This window comes from Tamandua tetradactyla, chromosome 8, assembly GCF_023851605.1.
Source record: "Tamandua tetradactyla isolate mTamTet1 chromosome 8, mTamTet1.pri, whole genome shotgun sequence".
NCBI classification, from domain to species: domain Eukaryota; kingdom Metazoa; phylum Chordata; class Mammalia; order Pilosa; family Myrmecophagidae; genus Tamandua; species Tamandua tetradactyla.
The window spans coordinates 125,679,594-125,707,004 of NC_135334.1; the positions used below are offsets into that span (position 1 = coordinate 125,679,594).

Consider the following 27,411-nt stretch of genomic DNA (forward strand, 5'->3'; position numbering starts at 1 on the left):
ATTTCCTGTAGCCATAGACTTGAGATCTCTGAAAATCAGACTCAAAATCTTATTGTTAGAGTAGGAAGTTTACAACATAAACTGAAATCTCAGTGTTGCATGATGTCGGCCATTAAAGTGAGGACATTGATGGGAAAGAAGTAGGATCCTGAAAAATGGGACAGTGACATATGGATTGATAATGATGTCAGTGGAGAGATTGAAACCCTAGGTCATGTTGATTCTTCTCTAGATAACCCTGTAATAGTCTGCCTTGAAGACATAGCCACCCCCCCATCTGCCTTGAGGAGTTGGCCACCCAACCTCCACCTGAAGGGATTAGCCCTAGCGTGATTAATCCTATTTCACGTATGAAACTGCAAATGAATGCCCTGAAGCAAATTGCTTGGAAGATACATCTAATTCTTTTTGTGACCCATCCCCACCACCCTCATTTCTTCCAGACCTATAACTAGACTGAAGTCACAACAGGCCCCTAAAGTCACAAAGTAACTGTGTGAGTTTTCCAACTTATATAGCAGAAATCAGGGGAATATGTGTGGCAATGGATTTTAAGGGTGTGGGATAATGGTGGGAGGAATATAAGGCTGGATCAGGCTGAACTTATTGATATGTCTCCACCAAGCAGAGATTCTGCATTCAATGTTGTTGCCCGAGGGGTTAGAAAAGACATTAACAGTTTGGTTGGTTGGTTGGCTGAAACAATGATCAAAAGATGGCCAACATTACCTGAGGCTGAAATGCCAGAACTGCCATGGTGTAATGTAGATGAAGGGATCCAGAGGCTTAGATAGGTCAGAATGTTAGAGAGAATTTTTCATCCAAAGCCTGCTCTTACACCCCAGGAATGTCTAGAGCATGCACCTTTTACCAGAACAGTGAGAAATAAATTTGTAAGACTAACGCCATTATCCCTAAAGAACTCTGTAGTGCTCTTCTCTGTAGGTCAGATATAACTGCAGGAACTGCTGTTACTGAGCTGGAATCCTTAAACACAATGGGAATGACAGGATCTTGAATTGGCAGAAGCCTGGTGGCAGGACTTAATCACCAAAGACAGGGTGGATGTTGCTATTATAGTAGTCAGCAAACTCAAAGCAGAAGTCAAAATAATCTGACTTTTTGTAACTCACATCTAACTTGAATTACAAAAACAGAGAGTCACAGTCCCTTAATCAATTTCCAAACTTGAGACAGTTTACAGACCTAGAGCCCCATGAATCAATGGGAGTCCAGGTCTTTTGGGGGGAGAACCCTGTTACACTGCCACAAATCTCTGTTGGTAATCTTCCTCCAAGCCTTTCCCGAGGAGACTGATGGCCTTTTACCAGTGTAACTGTGCATTGGGGAAAAGGAAACAATCAGATATTTTGGGGATTATTAGACACTAGTTCAGAAGTGACACTCATTCTGGGAGACCCAAAATGTCATTGAGGCTCACCAATCACAGAGCAGCTTATGGAGATCAGGTGATCAATGGAGTTTTAGCTGAGGTCCATTTCACAGTGGGTCCAAGTGGGCACCCAGACTCACTCTGTAGTTATTTCCCCAGTTCCAGAATGTGAAATTGGAATAGACATAGTGAGCAACTGGCATATCCCCACTTTGGCTCTCTCACCCATACAGTGAGAGATATTATGGTGGGAAAAGTCATGTGGAAGCCACTAGAACAGTGTCTACCAAAAAAAATAGTAAATCAGAAGCAATACTGGATTCCTGGAGGGATTGCAGAGATTATTGCCACTCTTAAGGACTTGAAGGATGCAGATGTGTTGATTCCCACCACATCCCCTTTCAACTCTTCTATTTGACCTGTGCAGAAAACAAACGGGTCTTGGAGGATGACAGTGGATTATCATAAGCTCAACTGGGTGGTAACTTCAATTTCAGCTGCTGTTCCAAATTTGGTATCATTGCTTGAGCAAATCAATACATCCCCTGGTACCTGATATGCAGCTCTTGATCTGGAAAATGTTTTTTTCTCAATAGCTGTTAGTAAGGACTGCCAGAAACAGTTTGCTTTCAGCTGGCAAGGTCAGCAATATACTTTCCCTGTCCTACACCAGGGGTATATGCTCTCCAGTCCTACATCATAATCTTGTCCACAGGGACCTTGATCATTTCTCCCTCCCACAAGACATCATACTGGTTCATTATACTGATGATCTCATATTGATTGGACCTACTGAGCAAGAAGTAGGAACTACTCTAGACTTACTGTTAAGGCATTTGCATGTCAGAGAATGGGAGATAAATCCAACAAAAATACAGGAGCATTACACCTTAGTGAAATTTCTAGGTGTCCAGTGGTGTGGGGCATGCCAAGCTATCTCTTTTAAGATGAAGGATAAGTTGCTGCATATGGCCGCTCTTACAACAAAAAAGAGGCACATGCCTATTTGGTCACTTTGGATTATGATGACAACCTATTCCTCATTTGAGTATGCTACTCTGGCCCATTTATTGAATCCTCAGAAAAATAGCTAATTTTGAATTGGACCTGAACAAGAGGAGGCTCTGTGACAGGTCCAGGTTTCTGTACAAGCTTCTCTGCCACTTGAACCATAATATCCAGCATATCCAATGGTGCTGCAAGTGTCAGTGGAAAATAGTCAGTCACTCTATTTTCTAGGTGTCCCCACACCACTGGACACCTAGAAAGCTTTTAGCAGAACCCTATAGGAGAATCAAAATGCAGACCCTTAGGATTTTGGAGCAATGCCTTATCATCTGCTGCAGACAATTACTTTCCTTTTGAGAAACAGCTTTTGGCCTGCTACTGGGCCTAAGTAGAGACTGAACGCTTAACCATGGGCCACCAAGTTACCATGAGACTTGAGTTGCCCATCATGAATTGGACATTATCTGACTCACCATGCCAAGTTGGTCATGTGCAGCAGCACTCCATTATAAAATGGAAATTGTATATACAAGATAGGGCCAGAGAAGGTCTTGAAGGCACAAGTAAGTTACACAAGGAAGTGGCCCAATATGCCCATGTTTTCTACTCTGGCCATATTACCTTCTCTTTCTCAGACCAGAGCCTTGGCCTCTTGGCGAGTTCCTTACAGTGAATTGACTGAGGAAGAGAAATCTCGGGCCTGGTTTACAGATGGTTCAGCAAGATATGCAGTCACCACCTGAAAGTGGACAGCTTCAGCACTACAACCCCTCTCAGGGGTGTCCTTAAAGAAAAATGGTGAGGGAAAATCCTCCCAGTGGGCAGAGCTTTGAGCAGTGCACCTGGCTTTTCATTTTGCTTGGAAGGAGAACTGGCCAGAGGTGCATTTGTATACTGACTCATGGGCTGTTGCTAATGGTTTGGCTGGATGGTCAGGGACTTGGAAAGAACATAATTGAAAAATTGGTGACAAAGAGGTCTGGGGAAGAGGTATGTGGATAGATCTTTCTGAGTGGGCTAAAATCATGAAGCTATCTGTGTACTATATGAATGCACACCAGAGGGTGAATTCAGCAGAGGAAGGTTTTAATAATCAAGTGGATAAAATTACCTGTTCTGTGGATACCCACATCCTTTCCCCAGCAAATCCTTCCCAATGGACTCGTGAACAAAGTGGTCATGGTGATAGGGACAGAGGTTATCCATGGGCTCAGCATAACGTCCAGTCACCAAGGCTGACCTGGCTACAGCCACTGCTGAGTGCCCCATCTTCCAGCAGCAAACACCTGCACTCAGCCCCCGATATAACAACCATTTTTGATGTGATCAGCTGGCTACACAGTGGCAGGTTGATTACACTGGACCACTCCCTTCATGGCAGTGATTTATTCTAGCTGGAGTAGACACATACTCTGGATATAAGTTTGCTTTCCCTGCACGCAATGTTTCTGCCAAAACTACCATTTGTGGGCTTATGTAATGACTTATTGTTCTAGTTTGCTAGTTGCTGGAATGCAAATCACCAGAGAAGGATTGGCTTTTAATAAAAGGTGATTTATTTTGTTAGTTCTTCAGAGGAAAGGCAGCTAGCTTTCCACTGAGTGTCTTACGTGGGAAGGCATAATGTGGTCTCTGCTGGCCTTCTCTCCAGGCCTCTGGGTTCCAACGTCTTTCCCCAAGGTGATTCCTTTCTGCATCTCCAAAGGCCTGGGCTGAGCTGTGAGTGCTGAGATGAGGAATGCCGAGCTGCTTCAGCTGTGCTACATTGCACTCTCTTATTTAAGCACCAGCCAATTAAGTCAAATACCATTCACTGCAGCAGGCTACCTTCCAGCCTACTGCAGATGTAAATGCCATTCACTACCTCCTAGCCTACTGCAGATGTAAATCAACAGCAGATGTGGTTCATGTACCGTTGGCTCATGTTTACAGCAACAGAACTAGGTGCCTTTATCTGACCAAGTTGACAACTGAATCTAACCACCACACTTATCCATCACCATGGTATGCCACACAATATTGCTTCTGATTAGGGAACACCCTTCAAAGAAAATGAAGTGCAGGAATGGGCACATGCTCATGTTATTTTCTGGTTTTACCATGTTCCCCATCATCCAGATAGGTGAATTGATAGAATGGTGGAATGGCCTTTTGAAAACTCAGTTGCAGTGCCAACTAGGTGACAATACCTTGAAGGGCTGGGGTAATGTCTCCAGGAAGCTGTATATGCTCTGAACAAGCATTCGATGTATGGAGATGTTTCACCCATTGCCAGGATTCATAGATCCAGGAACCAAGGGATGGAAATGGGAATGGCACCACTCACTATTACCCCTAGTGATCCACTAGGAACATTTTTGTTTCCTGTCCATGCGATTCTGAGCTCTGCTGGTCTACAGGTTTTAGTTCCAATACAGGGAATGCTCTCACCAGGAGAAACAGTAATTCCATCGAACTGGAATCTTAGACTGCCATCTGGTCACTTTGGGCTACTTATGGCCCTGGATCAACAAGCCAGAAAAGGGGATTACATTACTGCTTGGGATTATTGACCCTGACTATCAGGGGGAAATAGGACTGCAACTGCACAATAGAGGTAAGAAGAGTTTTCCTGGAATATAGGAGAACCCCAATGGCGTCTTTTAGTATTTTAGTATTAGTATTTTAGTTACTAAAATCAATGGAAAACTGCAACAACCCATTCCAGCAGGGCTACCAATGGCTCTGAAACTTCAGGAATGAAGGTTTATGTCACTCCAGCAGGCAAAGAACCATGGCCAGCTGAAGTGCTTGCTGAGGGTAAAGGGAATGGGTAGTGGAAGTAAGTAGTGATAAATATGAACTATGAGAACATGATTAGTTACAGAAACGAGGACTCTAATGCTGTTTTGTTCACATTATACTATTTTAGTTGTAAGATATCAAGTTTAAGCATGAATATTACTCAAGGACTTGCACCCTATTCTGGAGAGATTTAATATGTTTCCAGTGATATGCAGGACAGTTGAGTATAGTAAGGTGAGGTAAAAACATCTTTTATTGGTTTCCATTTAGAAATTAGGTATGGTTTAAGGTCATACATTAAACTGCCATATTCACAAGGGGTGGGCTGCCTTGGTCAGGTTCGTGTGTCAAATTGGCCAGATGGTGGTACCTGTTTGTCTGCTGGTCAAGTGCTGGCCTCTCTTTTGTTATGAGGACATTTCCTAGAATTAAATCATGATCATGCCAGCTACATCCACAGCTGATTCCATTTGTAATCAGCCAAAGGGAGTGTTTTCTTTAATGAGTGATGCTTAATCTAATCACTGGAAGCCTTTTAAGGAGGATTCAGAAAAGACAGGTTCTCTTCTTTCTTCAGCTGGTGAACTTCTCCTGTGTTCCTGACCATCCATCAGAATCATCAACTTCACAGCCTGCCCTACAGATTTTGGACTTGTTGTTCCCATGGTTACTTGAGACACTTTTATAAATTTTATATTTACGAATATTTCCTGCTGATTCTGTTTCTCTAGAGAACCCTAACTAATACTGTGGTGATAGTAATTACACCACTTAAGCAAAGAAGATAATGTAATAAATTTGATTTCTATAATAAATCTCTGTCATCTTCCGCAGGTTCAGAAACAATGGAAAATAATTATCCTATATGTATATAATAAGGACACTGAAATAAAGTACATAATGGTTTTACCCATGAGAAACTGCAATATTATGAAAGGAACTAATAGTTCTCTCTTGCAGTGGATTGAAAATGTATGTACCCAAGAAAAATGTGTTCTTCAATTTAATCCATTCCTGTGGGTGTGAGTCAATTGTAGCTATGGTCATTTTATGAGATTACTTCAGTTAAAGTTGGTCCACCGAAATAAGAATGGGCCTTAATTCTATCCTATTTCTGGAGTACTGTATACTCCATGAATTAAATGAAATGAATGAAATGAAATGAAGACACACAGCAATAATGCCAAAGGAAGCTGGAAACTGAACAACAATGGAACCACGAAGAAAAGGGAGAGAGAAAAGGAGCAAGCAGGAGACGTTTCTATGTACCTTACCATGTGACATGCTAAGTCCAAGGATCATCAGCAGATGGCTCCAGAATGCCTGACTTCAGGAATAAAGCATTTCCATAATGACACTTTTATTTTGACTTACTTTTAGCCTTAAATCATGAGGAAATAAATTCCCATTATTCAACTCAACCCATTTCATGATATTTGCTTCTAAAAAGGATAATTACATTATGCATTCTCAATTGTAGAGTGGTAAAAGTCATTTACAATCCAGTGTTAAAATCAAACTGTACGGTAACATTACTGATGAAGATATTTACATAGAAATATATGCATATAAGCCAATAATAGTGTAGAAAAATAGAAATGTCTGTATGGGAAAACTGAAATATATTTTAGAATTATATTTAAACAGAAACATATAGAAGAAAAAAAACTCTACCAGGTTGTGATAGAACCATATATGAGAAAAGACATTGTTTAGTTTATGTAAATATAAAATGCTGTACCTCACATTGATCCATAGGTTCTGAATCTCAATGCCATACATCTAGCCTGAGAAATGGATGATTACATATATGCAATAATTTCCCTCAATAATGCAAGCATTTTATTCAAACACTTAATATTATCATGGTCAGTTTCATGTGTCAATTTGTCAAGGTGCACATTTGTCTGATTGGACAAGTGTTGGCCTGTCTGTTGCTATGAGGATTTCATGGAATTAAATCATGATCACATTGGCTGCATCCACAGCTGATAACATCTGTAATCAGTTAAGGGGAGTGTCTTCTGCAATGACTGACATTTAATCTAATCATTGGGAGGCTTTTAAGGAGGATTCAGATGAGACAGTTTCTCTTCCTGCTTTGGCCAGTAATCCTCTCCTGTGGAGTTTGTCCACATGCTTCAGTAGAGTTGTCAGCTTAACAGCCTGCCCTATGGATTTTGGACCCTATGTTCCTATGGTTATATGAGACACTCTTATAAATTTTACATCTGTGGATATTTCCTGCTGATTCTGTTTCTCTAGAGAACCTTAGCAGATACAAATATCTTCTGAAAGATAGTGGAGTTAAAATTATGGTCATAAGGAGCAAACATTTGAGAAATATTTTCCTCTTACAATTTGATCCAACCCATACTTTGATAAGGTCAGGATTAATGAATGCAATATAATGTCAAGAAATGTTTTTCTAGAGAGGGAATATCCAAATTTAATGCTTTTGAAGACTATAGGAATGTTGTTTTTCAGTTATTGAGAGGCAAAATTGATGTACATATATATCATATAAAAGAATACACATAATAAAGTGTCCATTAGAATCTTTAGTGTGCATATGAAGTAAACAATTTATGATATTGAATTGACTTATTCAAGTAAAACAACATTAGCAGTTCTCGTAACTAGTCAGAAAACACAGTCCACCACTTGTGTGTTTTTGTTTTGCAAAAATAATATTTGTCTCTTACAGGAAGACCCAATGGATATAGTAGGGTCATTAACATTTTCAAAAAATTGTCCATGCTATCATAACATGTGGAAAACATTGGGAACCACTGTATTATTGTAGTCATAGAATTGAAATACGGGTAGTAATGAGGAATTCAAGCCCACTACTCTTGTTAAATGACAACTTTCTCAGTTTTCTTTGCAAATAAGCCATTCTCAGCTGAGTCCTTTCTACACCCACTGTGACCATGTGCCTTAATAGCAGTGTGAATGCATTCATTCTGTTGGGGTTAATGCAGGATGTTCTAAAGGAGGAGATAGTGTTTGTGGTCTTCTTGTTTATTGACCTTGTAACTCCATTGGTGAATTTCCATATTGGGATGACCATAATATACAGGCAGATTCTTGGGACATCCATGCATTTCTGTCTTTTCTACTTATCCTTTGCAGATGCCTGTTTCTCCACACATGTCTCCCAAGTTGATTATAGGTGCTATGTCTTAGGAGAAAGTCATCTCCTACAAACTCTGCCTCACTCAGACCTTTGTACTTCACTTTTTAAGGTGTCTGGAGGCTCTGTGGCTCATCCTCAGTTCCTTTGGTCATTATGTTACCATTTGCAATCCTCTGTGGTACACGATCATCATGAGCCAACATCTCGGTTGTGCATTGGTGAATCTGAGCTGTGTGGGATCTTTTGTCCATTCTTCAGCACAGATTATCTTAGCTCCGAAGTGACTTCTGTGGCAGCCGTTGATGAAACTTGCTTGCATAGATACCTTTGCCATAAATGTACTGATGATTTTTTTATTAATTAATTAAAGAAAAAAAAGAAATTAACACAACATTTAGAAATCATTCCATTCTACATATGCAATCAGTAATTCTTAACATCATCACATAGATGCATGATATGTACTGATGATTTTTAATAATGGTGCAATATGCATGGTGAGTTATATAATCCTGATTATCTCCTATATTTTAATCTTCCATTCCCTGAGAAACTAGAGTGCAGAATGAAGAAGGGGGAGCTATTTTCACTTGCCCTTCCCACATAATCAGGGTCACCTCATTCTTTGCTCCACATATATTTGCATATGCTCACCCCCCAACCGCATTTTCTGTGGACAAGATGGTGACTGTTTTACACTATTGGAAATCCCTGGCTCAACCCTCTTATTTGTGATTTGAATAATGCACATTTTAAAATGCCATGGAAAATTACGGCATAAAAAGCTGAGTTGAAGCATCTGAGTGGAAAATTCCACTTGAAAATCTTGTGTTTTAATAAACTTGATTGACAGAAAAGACAAAATCTGCTGTCCTCATGTAGATAATATAATCATTCCTCAGTAGGATTCTTGGGGAAGAAAGCAAAATGAGAAAAGGACACAAAAACCCCACTAATTTTGAGACACATTCACATGGGGACAGTTCATCAAGTGTGACTAGATTCGTGGGAGCCCAAGCCTACTCCTCACTTCTGTTCTCTGAAGTTCAGCTTATAAACCGGATCTTTTTGCATCTGGAGCTTTGTCTCTCCCCTTGTAGTTTACTTTTGTTTGTGCTTTCCTCATATGTCTGATCCAAGTCTAAGGCTTTGCTCCTGATTGATGACTGATCGGTTTTGCTGACAAATCAGTTCTGGCACTGTAGCAGATAGGATTAACATAAGACCTGTGGAAATACTTGGGAATAGATGGCATTAGGGTGGTGGTGACAATAAGCTTCTTTATGTTATCTGATTTATGTAAGACAGTCTAGGAGGAAGAGAATGTTTGTTTACCCCAAATGGTTATTTTAAGTACAAATGAAGAACACTGAAAGATAAAAACTTTGTTCCCTCAGGAAATGCATACACACCTACTGTTATCCTGCAGTATATAACCAGGATCTGGTTAAGAATAAAATTGTCTGATGTCTGATGTAAACTTAAGCTTCAGAACCCCCTGAGCCCATGTGTCTTTCTTTCTTTTTTTTTTCTTTCTTTCTTTCTTTCTTTCTTTCTTTCTTTCTTTCTTTCTTTCTTTCTTTCTTTCTTTCTTTCTTTCTTTCTTTCTTTCTTTTTCTTTCTTTCTTTCTTTCTTTCTTTCTTTCTTTCTTTCTTTCTTTCTTTCTTTCTTTCTTTCTTTCTTTCTTTCTTTCCTTCTTTCCTTCCTTCCTTCCTTCCTTCCTTCCTTCCTTCCTTCCTTCCTTCCTTCCTTCCTTCCTTCCTTCCCTCCTTCTTCCCTCCCTCCCTCCCACCCTCCCTCTCTCATTTTTCTTTATCTTTCTTTCTTTCTTTCTTACTTTCTTTCTTACTTTCTCTCTCTCTCTCTCCCTCCCCCTCCCTCCCTCCCTCCCTCTCTTCCTTCCTTCCTTTCTTCCTTTCTTTCTTCTTTTCTTTCTTCCTTTCTTTCTTCCTTTCTTCTCTCCTTTCTTTCTTCTTTCTTTCTTTCTTTCTTTCTTTCTTTCTTTCTTTCTTTCTTTCTTTCTTTCTTTCTTTCTTTCTTTCTTTCTCATCATTCCTTAATATCCTACGAGCTCTATTTCATAGGAGGCAACATGGCACTATGGAATCTGAATCTTATCTTCTGGCCCAAAGTAAGCTCAAAGTCACTCCAAGAAACTTTGAACCCAAAGAGCCAGAAATACTGGATTATTAAGCCTTTATTTGAAACCTGGTCCCTTTTTTTGAAGCCTGAAATGTGGTCTTTCTTCCTCCTGAAAACATGGGGAGAAAATCATACGTTTTTTTAAATAAGGACAATTCTGATTGTTGTAAGCATATTAACTGAATTGAGCCATAATCTTTCTCAATGTACTTTCACATATTTTATTCTTTATGTTAGTCCTGACCTGAGTGCCTGCTCACTGACATAGAAGATGTCCCTCGGGATGGGAGAGGATGGGAGGAGGATTCTGAGTATGAAATTTGCCTTTTGATCCGCCTGGGATTAATTGGTCCCATGTTTTCCTGTGCACTTGACTAACAATGCTAAGTAGCTCACTGAGCAAATTCTACAGGGATAGGAGGGGACTGTCTATTTCTTGAACCTCTGGGTCCGAAAGAAAGTTCTGAGCATTTATGAACTTTGGCAAAATCCTATAAATATCTAATGGAGGAAAAAATGTTCAATTGATCAGTTAGGGAATGTTTTAGCATAATAGAGTTGGCTTTAGAGATGTTTCTACCAAAGAATAATTAGAATTTTACCTTTCTTTTTTCCAGAAATGCCTGAGAGCAGAAGTAGGAACTTAAATTTACTGTTAACAGTATCACAACCTCTTTCAGGGGATCTACTAAAGCCTTCTAGGAACGGTTGGCTCTCTGTGGCATCTTCACTCCCCATAACTCCTGAAACGCAAAGCAAGAATGACTTTTCTCTGAAGCATAATCTGCTTGTTGTAATGCACTGCACATGACTTATCTTTGAAAGTGAACCAGAATTGCAATGAGGAAACTATGGAGTCTCTATTGGATGCCATGTCATAACTTTGCACACAAGAAGAAAGGTAAGTTTATACTCCAGCTGAAATGTTTCCTTTTCCTTGCCTCAAATTTAGGAAAAGCTTTTAGAGAAGTTGACATCATCTAATTGTGTCTCATGAGGAATATAAAGTTCTGGGACAATTTCTCCCAGAGATGTGAAGATTCTGATGTTTCTGGGCTCCTCAACTTTCACTGGGCTTTGCTTTATGCAGCCCTGTCTCAGGCCAATTTTGATTAAAACAAGAGCAAAGGAAGGAGGCAGAGGTTGTAGCACCCCAAGATTCCTTATTTGCAGATGTTAATGTCAGGAAAAGGAGAGGGAGGCATAGTTGGATACTAATGTGTGGTGTCCAGGACACACTGTCACACACACATGGCCAAAAGCACCCAGGAGCTTTTATCTGTAGAAGGTTTTTTGCTCACTTTTTTCCTCTGCCTTTAACCCTTTTCCATTTCCTGATTGTTTGCCTTTCCTGGCTATTGCTCACAGTGACACTTTTCTTTCTGGCTCTGACTCCCTCCATCTTCTCTGATCACTACTCCTTATTATTACTTCTCAAATATGCCTATAAAATGCTGACTCCCATACAGGTGCTGACCATACCAATGGTTTCCTTCTTTACCTGTCTATAATTCTTTGCTAGTTCTGCCTGATGGGCCAGAGGCTCCCAACTTCATGGCAGTGTGGGAGGGTGTGAGAAGGTTGCCACGAGCATGAAGGCTTCAGCTGTGGTCCCAGAACCCTTGTGCTGGCTCTCACCAGATTCAGCCTCCACCAGCACCTGAGGTGCCTCACTTACCTCAAGACAAACTGTAGAATGCAATGAACAAAAGGCACCTAACAAAAGTGAGAGATTATAATTAGAGATTACATTTTTTAATATAATAAATTATTTGTTATTGAGCAGTGTTAGGCTGGCAGTAAGAGTTACTTGAAGAAATCTGTGAAGGTCTCCTGAGGAGTTGCAGTACTAAGTGGGTTCTCTTTCTAGAGGTGGAAATGGAGATTAAGGATTGAGCAGAGGAAAGGGCACTCAGCTGCTGTGAGAATCAGGAAATTCAGGGATTGAGAGTATGTAAATATGTGACAAGTCTAAATCTTGGCTGGTCCATGCTTAAGTAGAAGCACCTGGAGGCAAAGTGGAAAGAAAGAGGATGGCCAGGGATGAAGGGGTTTGAAAGTCATGGTTAGTGTCCCAGATTTGAAGAAAATATTTTTCACTGCAGATATTTTAAGGATTATGTTGAGCATACATTTTGGAAATGTTTTCACTTCAAACTACAATAAGTTAAATAAATGTTTATAATATACAAAGAAAATACAACCAACAGTAAAACTTGCTTTAACAGTATCTTGTACATAGAGCAGTGTTTTATTTTCTTAATATATCAATATTTTTGAGCTGCACAAACACCCCAAAATTTGATCTTTATAGTATGCATTTAGAAAATAATGCACTGCCAGTTCAAAGACCTAAAAGGTTGTACTTGATTACATGCCAAACAAAAGAGAGAATGCTCGAATACTTTGGTAGTGCAGGCATCATTGAAAAAAAAAGAGAAAGCTTGAGATTCTCATTAATTCTCTGTGTGTTATGGAAGCAGGATTTTTGTTCAAGTAGCTTAAAAGCCAGAAAATCAGGGATCAGTGATGGCAACTGTAGAGAATGGAGTATGAAATGACAAACTTTCCACAAATACACTGTTAAGAATTTACCTGTGAAAACTGAGACCTGAGAAGCTGCTCATTGGGAGAAACGAGTTAGAACCCCCTTCCAGTATGTGAGCGCTTATAGCAACATGGGGTCCAGACATGGAATTTTAAATCCATTTTCTATCTCATGGCATAAAAAGGGCATGAAAAGGGAGACAGGAGGGAAAACATGAAGAGAGAGAATCGCTGAATTTGTGTTCTTCCTTGTACAGATGTTTAGAATAGATATTTCAAAAAGTGAGAACCCACCAAAATAATTCTCCAACTGACTGTGAAAATGGTATGAAATATCAGTCTGAATTTCTGCTATGCATGAGTTAATAATTCTCACAATAATACAAACATAAGTATCTCACCCAAAATATTTTTATTCCACTACATTAAGGAACACATTTTATCTTAAGATTCAATTAATACTAAATGCTGTGTGAAATGAATTATTACATTCTATATTTTAGGAATAAAAAATGATATTGTTAAAGCTGAAAGGAGAGCTTTTTTCATGACAGCACTCATTTTTCACATAATGCACTCAGACTTACATACCCTAATTTGCCTGATTTCATTGCTCCTACAGTCATGCCATTGCTTGGAGACTGAGTGAGCACTACTTATCCTTTAGGAAAGGAAGTGAGGAGTCTGAAGACCCTGTGAGTCAACACTAGAAGTGAATGCAGGGCTATCATTTATTTTGTTGGAATCATAAAGAAACCACTTGTCATCTAAGTCAAAGAGACAAAAGACAGGTGCCTTCACTGAGTCCTGACATCTTGCAGGACTTAGGCAAATTGTTACAGATCATTTCAGAGAATGACTTGGCTAAATTCTATGAAGAAAATGTGTCTATATTCCATGAAACAACTCTGCCTTCTTTTGGTTTTTAGGGGCCTACAAAATCTTAACAAAAGCTGATCTCCCGTTACTGTGCCACAACATTTTCTGCATTGCCAAGAGAAAAATATCAAACCTTCATTATCTGGTTTATAGACTTTGCTTATGAGGGTAACTTATTTTCCCAAGCTTTTCTTCCACAACCCTGTAGTCTGGCAAAGCTAGAAATTCCTTTTGATCTTCCTTCTATAATGTGGGTTATGTTATTTCTATTCAAACTTTGATTTCATTTTTCTCATTCCAGTGCCCTCTAATAATCAGGTTTTTGGATCTGGATCTCAAACTTTTCAAAATGAAGGATCTAGCTTATTTCTGCTTACTCTCCTCTTATCATTGGCCCCTGATATTGTTACTCTTCTGCAATACTTATTCTTTTCTTTCTTCATTGAAGATGTCTAGAAAGGTCCTTTCGACTTCATATCACCATGAGAAAACTACTGTCATCCAGAGGGCCAATGTGATTTCAGCCACTTAGCAAAGGAAATTATCATCTTAATAGAGTTCTGCAGTTTTTATGGGTACATGGGCTATTTGAATTCATGTTTTCAATGGTTTAAAACACCTCTTGGAAACTCAGGAGAAACAGCTCTTAGGTTGCAGGAACTGGGTACATGCATATTCAATATTTTCACACATTTTAAATTATTTGAACTTTAGAGTAACCCTGAAAGGTGGACTGTTTTATTATTTCTGCTTTACAGGTGAACACAATAAAGCATGAGATACCAAGGGACTTGTTACTGTCACACCTCTGATGGACAATGAGGTAATGTTGAATCTTAGCAGTGTGGCTTCAGGCTCCGGTCTCTGATGACCATGCTCACAAGCTCTGACCAGAGCATTAAAGGTTTACATCACAGAGAACCTGGTGTAGAAGCTGACTCTGTCCCATTAAAGTTACAGTTCAGCTCTGACAAAATTTAATTCCTCACTGTCCAATCTCTACTAAGAATTTGTTCTCCCCTCTGCACGTGGTTTCTGTTCCTCCAATTTGTGTCACATGGTGCCTCACAGAATTAATGATTGTCTCCACTTCTATCTTAAAACTCATATTAGATGTTAAGAAGAGGGGAGCATGTTCCCCATTCCTAACAGTAACTCAAGCTAATTTTGCGTGATCTAGTGAACGAAAAATAGTCATGGGGATATGTAAGAACAAATATAATTTTATATAGTTGGAAAATATGGACAAAATAACAGTGGGAAAATTGACAGATTGGATTGTATAAAAATGAAAACAAGGTGGGCCAGCGTGACACAGCAGGTAGAGTTCTCACCTTCCATGCTGGAAACTTGGTTCCAGACCCAGTGCCTGCCCATGTGAAAAAAAAGGAAACAGAAAAAAATAAAACCACACTGAAATAAAAATAAAAACAAAGAAAGAAAACTTAATGCCATGTAGTGTCAAAAGCAAAGGCTAAGACATACATGGTTCCTTATGAGCCAGATGTTTTCTATTTCATTTAATCTGCACAGCAATCCTGATTATGTCTGATGTGATTTGACTCATATCACAGCTTGTAAACATTGGAACAAGAATTTGAACTCAGATCATCTGGTGCCAGCAGCTGAAATCTTAATCACGAGATAATAACAATGAATATAGGCAAAAGGGAAAACAAAATTGCACTTGTAAAACTATCTCTAAGTTGTATGTAGTATTGTTATTCATGAGAGTGAAAATTACAAAGAACAAACATCTCAATGGACAGTGGTCAAATATTGATTTTTTAAAACTACATATCTTCCTACCATTAAATTGATAATTAGATATAAAATCTATAGCAATATAAGGGAGTGCTTATAATTATTCTAAAAGAATATTAAAATAAAAAATCAGATATTTCAATTACAAATGCTATATGTGTTTATGAACAAAGTTAAAATATGATAATCAAAATTGAATGTTGAAATGAGATTTGCTTCAAGCTGTATTTTTAGAAGAAATAGCATGGGTAGTTAAAGGTGAAGAGGGTCATATATGAGTTTAATCCACCTCGATTATAGAAATTGAGGACCAGACCAAATTCAAATGCAGAGTGAATTAATATTCTCTCTTTAAGCTGAGTAATGGAATAGCTTCCCTCCATGCTATCACCTCAGAGTGTTACATGAGCAGTTTTTCTATCATGAACCCTGATAAAGCCAACACTAGAAACACGGGTAAAAAGTGGTTCAAATAGGTATTCGTAAAATGTCTTTCATGAAACATGAAAAAGGCTCTGTTATAATAGACTCAGAAATGAGAAAATTTCTTAAGGAGGGATTCTGTAACATTATTAGTACTTAATCATATTGAAAACATGTCATTCAGAATTCAAAGCACACAGTACATGTGTGTATGTATGGGCATATGTACATGGGTAAAATATTTTTTATAAATTCTTATTAAAATGGAGAATAAGTTAGGGCATATATTTGCAGTGAATACTTCATACAAAAGCCAACTTTCAAAGTGATTAAGTCACTTGAATGTAGAAAGGGGAACCTCTGTATTATTTTATTTTGATAGGAATCAACATTTGTGATAAATATTTTATTTTTGTTCCAAAATACATGTGGTTTGGTTCAATCCAGTGAGTTTCTGAATCAATAGATAAATCTTCAAGAGTCCTGATCATCTGTAGTCTTACAAAGATTTCTGGATTCTGGTACACAAAAGAGAGAGAAATAACAGAGTGTAGAGCAGAACCAAGGAATACAGAGTGTAGAGCAGAACCAAGGAATTCAGAGTTTAGCCTACTCATCTCCCCAAGATGTCACTTCTTTTCTTTTCCTGTCTTTCCTTTTCTCTGCAGACTAAATCTTTGTCAACTGCATTCTGCCTCCAGCTTCTGATATGGCGATGAATAGGAGTGTGACTGAATTCATACTGTTGGGGTTGACCCAGGATGCTGGAAAGCAGAAAGCAATATTTGGGGTCTTCTTGATTCTTTACCTTGCAACACTTGTGGGAAACTTTCTCATTGTGGTGACTATTAAAGTAAGTGGGACTCTTGAGAGTCCCATGTACTTCTTTCTCTTCTACCTGTCCTTTGATGATGCTTGCTTCTCTACAACCACAGCCCCCAGGCTGATTGTGGATGCACTTCTTCAAAAAAAGATCATTTCCTACAATGAGTGCATGACCCAGGTCTTCGCAGCCCATTTCTTTGGGTGCATGGAGATCTTTGTGCTCCTTCTCATGGCCTTTGATCGTTATGTGGCCATTTGCAAGCCCTTGCGATACACGACCATCATGAGTCGGCGAGTCTGTGGTGTGCTGGTGGTTCTGGCTTGGGTGGGATCGTGTATCCATTCTTCAGCACAGCTTTTCCTGGCTCTGAGATTGCCCTTCTGCAGCTCCAATGTCATTGATCACTATTGGTGTGACTTGCAGCCCTTGTTGAAACTTGCCTGCATGGATACTTACGTGATAAATTTGCTGTTTGTGACTAACAGTGGAGCTATATGCATGGTGAGCTTCATAATATTGCTTATCTCCTACGGAGTTATTTTATATTCCCTGAGAAACCACAGTGCAGAAGGAAGGCGGAAGGCTCTCTCCACCTGTACATCCCATTTTATCGTGGTTGTCATATTCTTTGGTCCGTGTATATTCATATATGCACGGCCACCAACCACATTTCCAGTGGACAAGATGGTGGCTGTGTTTTACACAATTGGTACACCCTTGCTTAATCCTCTTATCTATACACTGAGGAATGCAGAAGTGAAAAATGCCATGAAAAAGTTATGGTGTCACAAGTGAGAAATTCAGCAGATAAATACCTTATAGGGGAAACAGTTACTTAACATGATAATTTAAGTTATATGAACAGGAAAGATAAAATATCCTTACTGAGAAATAATGAACAGTCTTGCATGCTTCATAATCAATTGAATTTTTTCAGCACCTGGCCACTGTGACATGGCAATTTTTCTATTTGTTCAAATTCTTATTCATAGAGAAATACATTGCCTAACAAGAGAATGACTTTAAATGTATATGTGAACACCAAATTCCTTTTCTAGATTTTATTTTATTCTCCTATAGAATTTATCAACATGAAGCTAGGCTCTAAGATAATGGACACTCCAAAAAATCAAGTTGTTGTCTTGTTAACCTAAGGAGTAGAGAAGATGACCCTAGAAGATACTATTTGGCAATTTTAGTCTGTGCCTGATGCACTGGGGATCCTCTATGGGTAGACATTCAACTTCCAATAAAATTTGGAATGTTCAGTGCCAATCTATACTTTTCTTGGTAAGCTTTATGATCCTGTGGATGATGATGGAGCCTTACATTTGGATACCTTTAGCAGTACCAAACTTTCAATTGCTCTTTGATACAGGGAGGAAGAATTGAAAGTAGTTGGCAGCTAGAATAAGCAGAAGGAAAATGATAGAAAAATACGTCATGAAGAAAGAAAAATGTTAAAGAGAATTGATAATCTTTTTCCAGGGGAGAATAGGAGCTTTTTCTTTCATATATTTAAGAACTCACTTTTTCCTATGATCGTATTTTCAGGAAGAAATGCAGTTTCAAGATATTTCTATACCATATACCTACAGAAGCTTAACTTTGTCTTCCATCATGTTTGCTGTACGTATCAGGAAGGAGAAACAAAATAGTTTTTATCTTAATAGAAAGTTTAACTTAAATTTCAGATTTTTGGAATTACTAAAGGATGATAAATTCAGCTCTGTATTTCTCAGAAATTGATATTTTGGATTTATATGAGAATGTTTTAAAATATATATTTCCATGTCATGTATAATATAATCTATATATATTGTGTGTACACACACACCAGCTCATAACCTCATAATCAAGTAATGATATGCTATATCAGCACTTGAGTTATTATTCCAATCACATTGGCACCAGCAAATGCTACTTGAAGTGCTATTGCTAATGAGAAAAGAAAACAATGAGCTTCTTAGGCAAATGAATTATTTTAGTCAGCTGGAGGCAAAACATCATCTCTTTGCCCCAAAGGATTACCAATAATTCAGATGCTATATAGAAAACTGGTGATATAATAAATATTTAAATCTTAAAAGGTCATTCTCCAGAGTTGTGTGTACCATATTCACAACTGGAATTTTGTTTCATATCCCCTCCAAATGAACTCTCAAAATTATTCTAATTTTATGTCTTACTGTTCTATTTTCAAAACATTTGAATCTAGTCATATAAAGAATATATTTAAGTATATTCATTCTCACATGGGCAAGACATAAAGAAAAGAAAACTTAATTCTTGTTTCCCAGTGCTTCTTTATACCTAACAAGGTAGAAGATAGTTTTGTTAGTCAGGGTTCTTTAGAGAAACAAAACCAACAAGAGAGATCTATAAAAATATGAGATTTATAAAGGTGTCTCATGCAACTGTGGGGATGGAAGAGCCCCAAATCCACAGGGCAGGCAGTGAAGCTGGTGGCTCCAATGAAGGGTCTGGATGAACTCCACAGCAGAGGTTGACTGACTGAAGAAGCAGTAAAAGAGTATCTTCTTCCTTAAAAGCCTTCAGCTGATTGGATTATCTCATTGTGGGGACCCTTAGTTGATAGCAGATGTGATCAACCACACATGCAATCAGACTGATGATTTAATACACCAGCCACAAAATATCCTTGCAGCAATGTTTAGACCAGTGCTTGCCTGACCAGACACCTAGGCATAATCATTTGACCAAATTAACACAGAACCTAATCAGCACAGTCCACCCCTTGTCAACTAGACAGCTGTGCACATCACCTTGAAACACACTTGATTTCAAAATAGAGCACAATAACAGACATATGTTTCACCTGACAATACTTAACTGTCCTGAATATGTCTGGAAGTGCACTACATCTTCAGAACAGGGTTCAAGTCCTTAGGTAACATTCACTCTTAAATGTCATAACTTATAACTTAAATACTATAACATGGACCTTATAATTTATGTTATATGATAAGAGGAAAACAACATATTTGCTTATGTACAAATGCAGACATACTCATAACAAAATAGGAAAGAAATAACAACATATTTGCTTATGTACAAATGCAGACATACTCATAACAAAATAGGAAAGAAATATTCATACAATCGCAGTCCTCATTTCTGTAACTGGTCACGTGGTTGTAGTTCTTATTTATCACTACCTTGTTCTACTACCCATTCCATGTTCCCTTTACCCTCAGAAAGCGCTTCAGCTGGTCTTAGTTCTTTTCCAGGTGAGGTGACCCAAATCTTCATTCCTGAAGTTTCTGGGTCATTGTTAGTCCTAGATGGGGTTGTTGCAATTTTTCATTGACTTAATCACTGGACATGTTATTAATAATGGATGTCCTATGGGATCTCCTTTATTCCAGGAAAATTCTTCTCTGTGTCCATTGTGTAGCTGCAGTCCTTTTTCCCTTTGATAGTCAAGATCAATCACCCCAGACAGAACAGTAATCCCCTATTGTGCCTGTTGATTCAGTGGCATGAAAAGCCCAAAGTGGCCAGGTGGCAGTCTTAACTTCCAGTTCAGTAGAAATATTGCTGTGTCTTCTGGAAGAAGCACTCCTCCTTTTGGAAATAAGACCTGTAGATAAGCAGAGCTTAAGGTTTCAGGGAAAGGAAGCAAATGTTTTTTCTAGTGGATCACTATTAGGAACAGTGAGAGGTGCACTCCCATTTCCAACCACTGATTCCTAGACCCATGGATCCTGGCTATGGGAGAAACACCACCATAGAGTGGACCCTGGTCCAGAGCACACACAGCCTCCTGGAGAGCATTGTCCCAGTCCCACAAGGGATTGCCACCTAGTTGGCACCATAACTGGTTCTTCAAAAGGCCTTTCCACCATTCTATCAACCCAGCTGCCTCTGGATGATAGGGAAGATGGTAAAACCAGGGAATTCCATGGACCTGTGCCCACTCCTGCACTTCATTTGCTGTCAAGTGAGTTCCTTCATCAGAAATGATGCTGGGTGGAATACTGTGACAGTGGATAAGGCATCCCATAAGTCCACAGATGGTAATTTTTGCAGAAGCATTGCATGGAGGGAATGCAAGGCCATATCCGGAGCGTGTGTCTACTCCAGTTAGAAGAAATCACTGCCCTTTCCGTGATGGAAGTAGTTCAATATAATCAACCTGCCACCAGGTTGTAGGTTGATCACCCCAGAGAATGGTGTTATAAGGGGACTGGGTATGAGTCTCTGTGCTGGCACACTGGGCACTCAGCAGTGGTCATAGCCAGGTGGGCCTTGGTGATTGGACATCCATGTTGCTGAGCCCATGCATAACCACCATGCCCACTTTTTCATGTGCCTATTGTTCAATGGTAGGAGCAGATGAGGAAGGAGGGTGACTTGGACCCACAGGAGGGGTCATCTTATCTACTTGATTATTAAAGCCTTTGTCTGCTGAAGTTACCTTTTGGTGAACATTCACATGGGATAGAAATATCTTCGTGTTCTTTGCTCATTCACATAGCTCTATACACTTACCTCTTCCCCATACCTCTTTGTCACCAATTTTCCAATCATATTCCTTCCAAGTCCTTGCCCATACAGCTGAACCATTAACAAGAGCTTATGAGTCAGTATACAAATGCACCTCTGTCCAGTTTTTCTTCCAAACACAATGAACAACCAGGTGCACTACTCAAAGTTCTGCCTACTGAGTAGATTTCATCTCACCATTGTCCCTTAAGGACATCCAAGAGAGGGTTGCAGTGCTATAGCTGTCCACTTCTGGGTGGTCCTGGCATACTTATGCAGAACCATCTCTAAACCAGGCCTGAGTTTTCCTTTCCTAAGTCAAATGACTGTAAGGAAATCCCCAAGAGGCTGTAGCACTGGTCTGGGAAAAAGAAGGTAATATGACAGGAGTGGGGGCAATAGGCCCTTGGGCCACTCCCTCATTTAACTTACTTAGGCCTTCAGGACTGTTGGAGCCCTATCTCCTATGTAACATTTCCATTTTATGATGGAGTGCTGCTGTGCACATCCAACTCTATGGCTTGATGGGACAGGAAACACCCAGCTCATGATAAGTAACTCAGGGTCTCATGATAACTTGGTGGCCCATTGTTAAACATTCAGTCTCTACTAAGGCCCTGTAGCAGGCCAAAAGCTGTTTCTCAGAAGGAGAGTAGTTATCTGTGACAGATGTTGTCTTTGCTCCAAAACACTAAGGGTCAGATGTGCTGCTGACACTTCCAGCAACATTAGATCTGCTGAATGATATGGCACAAGTGGTAGAGCAGCTTGCACAGCAGCCTGGACTTGTCACAGAACTGCCCTTGTTCCAGTCGCCATTCAAAACTAGCACTGTTTCTGGTCACTTGGTAAATGGGTGCAGTAGCACCCAGATGAGGAATATTTTGCCTCCAAAATCCAAACACGCGAAATAGGCATCTTTTTTAGTCCTATGAGGGGACAGATGCAACAGCTTATCCTTCACCTTAAAAGGGCCATTTCAACATACTCCACACTCCTGGATATCTAGAAATTTCACTGAGTTAGAAGGCCCACATTTTGACTGAATTTCTCTCCTATCCCCTGACCCACAAATGCCTTACCAGTAAGTCTAGATTAGTTGCTACTTCTTGCTCACTAGGTCCAGTCAGCATGATATCATCAATCTAATGGACCAGTGTGATGTCTTGTGGGAGCAAGAAACAATCAAGGTCCCTGCAGATATGATTGTGACATAGGGTTTGAAAGTTGATATACCCCTGATGCATGCAGGTATACTGCTGGCTTTGCCTGCTGAATGCAAACTGTTTCTGGTGGTCCTTACTGACAGCTATTGAGAAAAAAGCATTTTCCAGATCAAGAGCTGCATACCAGGTACCAGGTGATATGTCGATTTCTACAAAGAATGATACCACATGTGGAACAGCAGCTGTATTTGGACTCACCACCTGGTAAAGTTTATGACAATCCATTCTCATTCTCCACGTCCTATCTGTTTTCTGCACAGGCCAGATAAGAGTGTTGAATGAGGATGTGGTGGGAATCACCACCACTGCATCCTTCAATTTCTTAAGAGTGGGACAAATCTCTGCAATCTCTCTAGAAATACAATATTGCTTCTGATTCCCTATTTTACTAAGTATGAGCAGTTCTGGTGGTGTGCACTTGGCCATTCCTGCATTATAGCCATAACTACTTGAGTCAGAGAATCAGTGTGGGCATTTTGCCTGCTGCTTCATACATCTATTCCAGTATGCGTTCTGGAAATGGGGAAATGACCACAGAATGGGACAGGGACTCAATGGCTCCACTGCAAGCTAGACCTGAGATAAATCTCCATCAATCCCTGATCTCCATAAACCCCCTACTCTAACTGGTGGCTGAGAATAGCAGTTTGGGTCTCCTGAAATTAATGTCACTTCTGAGCCAGTGTCTAATAATTCCCCAAATATGTGATCATTTTCTTTTCCCCAGTGCACAGTCCCCTGGTAAGAGGCCATAGGTCTCCTTGGAGAAGGCTGGGAGGAAAGTTAACCGTCTAAATTTTGGGCAGTGCAAAAGGGTCCATCACTAGTGATACCCAACACTCCTCTCATTCCAGGATCTCTGGGTCTGTAAACTGTCTTAAGTCTGAGAATTGATGAACTGGCCATGACTCTGTTTTGTAATTCAAGTTAGACTTCTGTTCATTTGGCATATAATTCTTCTGCTTATAATTCTCAAATAAGAGTTTAGTAGACTGGCCATCTATTTTACTTCTAGGTACCCCATGATCTACTAGCCAACATGTCCCTGCATGTCAGATTACTTTGACTGCCTCTTTGAGTCTGCTGTCCATTAAGAAAGCCTCACCCATCTTATTTATGGTGATTAACTGTCACCACCTGGCTTCTGTCAACTTGGAATCTGGTCATCCCCATTGTGTTTAAGGATTCCAGCTCAGTGACAGCAGGTCCCACAGTATTATATGGCCTACAGAGAAGAGTGACTACGGAGCTCATCAGTGATGCTGGAGCTAGTCTGGTGAATTTATTTCTCAAATTTCAGGTGAAGGATGTGTCCTATTGACAGTCCTGTGGTGTGTGAACAGGTCTTCCATGATAAATCCACTCTAACATTCACATCTATTTCAGCCTCTGCATCCTCTCATCTACATCATACTGGGAAAATTCTGGCATTTTGACCTTAGGCAACGTTGTGTACCTTTGGATCCATGTTTCAGCCAACCATCCAACCAACTGTTATTCCCCTTTCTAACCCCTCAATCTACAACGTTGAATGCAGAATCTCTTCTTAGTGGGTCCAAATCAATAAATTATGCTTGATCCAACTTTACATTCCTTCCATCATTATCCCACACCCTTAATATCCATTCTCCCACATTTTCCTGTGATTTCTGTCTATGTAGACTGGAAAACTCATGGAGTTCTTTTGAAGTATAGCATAACTCCTCTTGGGTCACATATTGTACTTCACCTTTGGAGGCCTGTTAGGACCTTTTGTCTATTTATAGGTCTTGAAGAAATCTGGTGAAACAAGATTTTTCACTTTATACAGAGGAGTGAGCGCTGTCTCCATAGGGTTAGCATGCACTGAAGGGCTAGTCTCATTAGGCGGAGGTTGGAAGGCAGACTTCCTGAAGGCCAAGAAGCTGTTTTCTCAAAGCAGACTGGAGGTCATGAAGCTATTTCCTCTGGTGGTCCATTACAGGTCTATCTAGCAAAGGCTCAACAGATTCCAGGGATCCCATCTCTCCATCTCCATCATTATCCAGTAAGATATCTCCGTTTCCATCATTACCGACCAGATATCTCCATTCCACGTTTCTGGATCATCTTCTTTTCATATCAAAGCCCTTACTTTAACAGCAGACACCTTGCATAGTTGAGATTTTAGTTTACATTTTAAATCTGCTACTTGCACAATGATGCTTTGTGTCTGGTTTTCAGAAATCTCAACCACAGTAAACAGATTTTCTTTCAGGACACACATGGAAACTTTCACATCATTCATATGGTACTTAAGTTTCAAATTTGAAGCCGTCAGCTCATCCCTTTCCCTCATTACTTTATCCATTGTATCTAACGACCCAATATCATTACACCTCTTAATTCCACACAAGTGCATAAAGGTGTCAGAAACACTATCACCCAGAGCTTTGCCCCATATAAACCTACAATTGGTAGAACTGAATGTATACTTTGAGTATCTCTTTTGCCAACTCACTCCATGGAGTGTCAGTGATCTCTCAATTATTGAAAGGAGAGACCTTAATCAGAATAGAAACCCAATCTTAAAACCCATTTTTCAGATTCTGTTTCTCAGGAACCAGTCCTGGTACCAAGCTGTGTAAGACAGGGTTCTCTAGAGAAACTGAACCAACAGGAAAGTTCTGTAAATATGAGACTTATAAAGGTGTCTCATGCAACCATGGAAATGGAATGGTCCAAAACCCATAGGGCAGGCTGTGAAGGTGGTGGCTCTGATGAAGGGTCTGGACTTACTCCCCGGGAGAGGCTTGCTGGCAGAAGAAGCAGTGAAAGAGTCTCTTCTTCCGTAAAAGCCTTCAATGGATTGGATTGTCTCATTGTGAGAGATATGTCTTAGTTGATGACAGATGTAATCAGCCGCACATGCAATCAACTGACTTTTGACATAATCAAACAACCTCTGGTTTATCCTTGACGTATCCTTGCAACAAGGGTCAGGCCAGTGCTGGCTTAATAGACAATGGGGCATCATCAGTTGGCCAAGTTGACACCAGAATGTAACCATCACAGTAGTCTTTACCTGGCTCTGAATAAAAGCTCAGAGAGCTTCTTGAATTTTCTCAGACCACTCTTTTTCAGTTTCCATCTACTATGTCTATTCAAAATTTCTGTTTTAACATGTTTCATACAGGAAACGTTTAATCATAAATAATTGTATCAACAATGGACTTATTAAATTTCATTTAAAAGGTGATTCTTCATTATTCCAACTTCAGAATCATTCATTTGCCCACATGAAAGAAACATTTGGGGGGGGTTGAAATTTCACAAATTAAATCTTAACTCTCAACATGAAAAATTTCAAAGTGGATTACAGCCTGAGATCTGGTAAAGGAGGTCCAGTGTTGATGGGTAAAATGTCCTTTTGAATGGTTAAAGAGTAAAGAGCAGAAGGGAAACCACTGGAAGCTTAGTAAATGAGAGAAGGAAACGATGTCTAAAACTTTGCTTTTAATTTGGTAGGGCCCTAATAACTTCATAAAATACCAAACAGATCTATCATAAATGTCATTGTGATTTATACATTGAGAGGAGCAATTTTCAGCTAACAATAAAAGAAGAATATATAAAGGGAAGAAAGTTTTCCCAACAGGAGTTATGCTTGCACTTTAATGTATTTTTCATGACCAGCTTTTCCCAAGAAACAAAACAATACACATTTATACAAATATTTGATTTTCATAATCTGCTTCCCATGTACCTCTTTCCTAACCTCTGTAAGTTCTAGCTCATTTGTTTGGCTCATATTTTTGGAATGAGTTGAATAAGAAAATGTGTACATAGAAGTAGCTAGGTGAATAATTTGAATCACATTTTAATTACTATATATTCTATACAATATTACTTGCCAAAACTTGTTAAAATAGCAAATAAAGTGAAGTTCCTACATATAGAATCATATGTATCTTGTGGTATTTTTGTGGTGATTTTCTAAACCTGAGAAATATCAAGGACTTAAAATAGTTGCTCCTTCATTTTAGGAGGAGGATAAATATTAATTTTTTCACAAGTGCAAGTTTACATAAATTAGATTATGTGATATACCCACCCCCAAGGCATTCTCTATTATGAACACTTTACATTAGTGTAATATGTTGTTTCAAATGATAGAAGAATATTATTAAACTTTTATACTTTATTTGCAATCCATGGTTTACTTTAGGATCACTGCTTGCATTGACAACAGGCTGTTTCTTTGTTTTTATTTAAAAAGTTTTTCTTTACCTCGTGTTACAACATTCAAATATTTGATCAGTGCCGATACTTCCACTCACAATGCTGCGCTATGATTACCAGCTTCTACTGCCACAATTTTCCATTGCCACAAACAGAAACTCTGGACTGAGTGAAACTTAACCCCATTCCCTTCCCCTGCCCCAGCCCCTGTTAACCTGTATGTCAGTTCCTAACTCTAAGAATTTGTTTATTCCAATTATTTCATACCATCAAGGTCAGGCAGTATTTGTCTTTTTGTGTAAGGCTTAGTTCACTCAGCTTGATGACTTCAGGTTTCACTCATGTTGTCATGACAGAACTACAAGCCTTTCTGTGGCTGAATAATATTCCACTGCAGGTACACAGCACATTTTTTTAAATCTATTTTTGTGTTGGTGGACAATTAGTTTCCAAATTCTGAAAACTGTAAATAACGCCACAGTGAACATCTGTGTGCAAATAACTGTTCAAGTCCCTGCATTAAATTCTTTTAGGTAAATACCTACAATTGTATTGCCAGCTCACATAGTA

At 39.3% G+C, this 27,411-nt stretch overlaps 1 protein-coding gene and 1 long non-coding RNA gene across 2 annotated transcripts in view; both read left to right on the plus strand.

The window, feature by feature from the left end:
- The first annotated feature begins 11,263 nt into the window (after positions 1-11,263).
- LOC143644970 (uncharacterized) overlaps positions 11,264-27,411 on the plus strand; it is a 326,292-nt gene continuing 310,144 nt past the window's right edge. The window contains exons 1-2 of the long non-coding RNA XR_013157004.1: positions 11,264-11,368; positions 14,652-14,716. This is a non-coding gene — a long non-coding RNA (uncharacterized LOC143644970). The remainder of the gene's footprint in view (positions 11,369-14,651; positions 14,717-27,411) is intronic.
- LOC143643814 (olfactory receptor 4C11-like) lies at positions 16,785-17,701 on the plus strand. The gene has a single exon (XM_077112320.1). It carries the CDS (start codon positions 16,790-16,792, stop codon positions 17,699-17,701), a length of 912 nt encoding a protein of 303 aa, XP_076968435.1. The 5' UTR covers positions 16,785-16,789.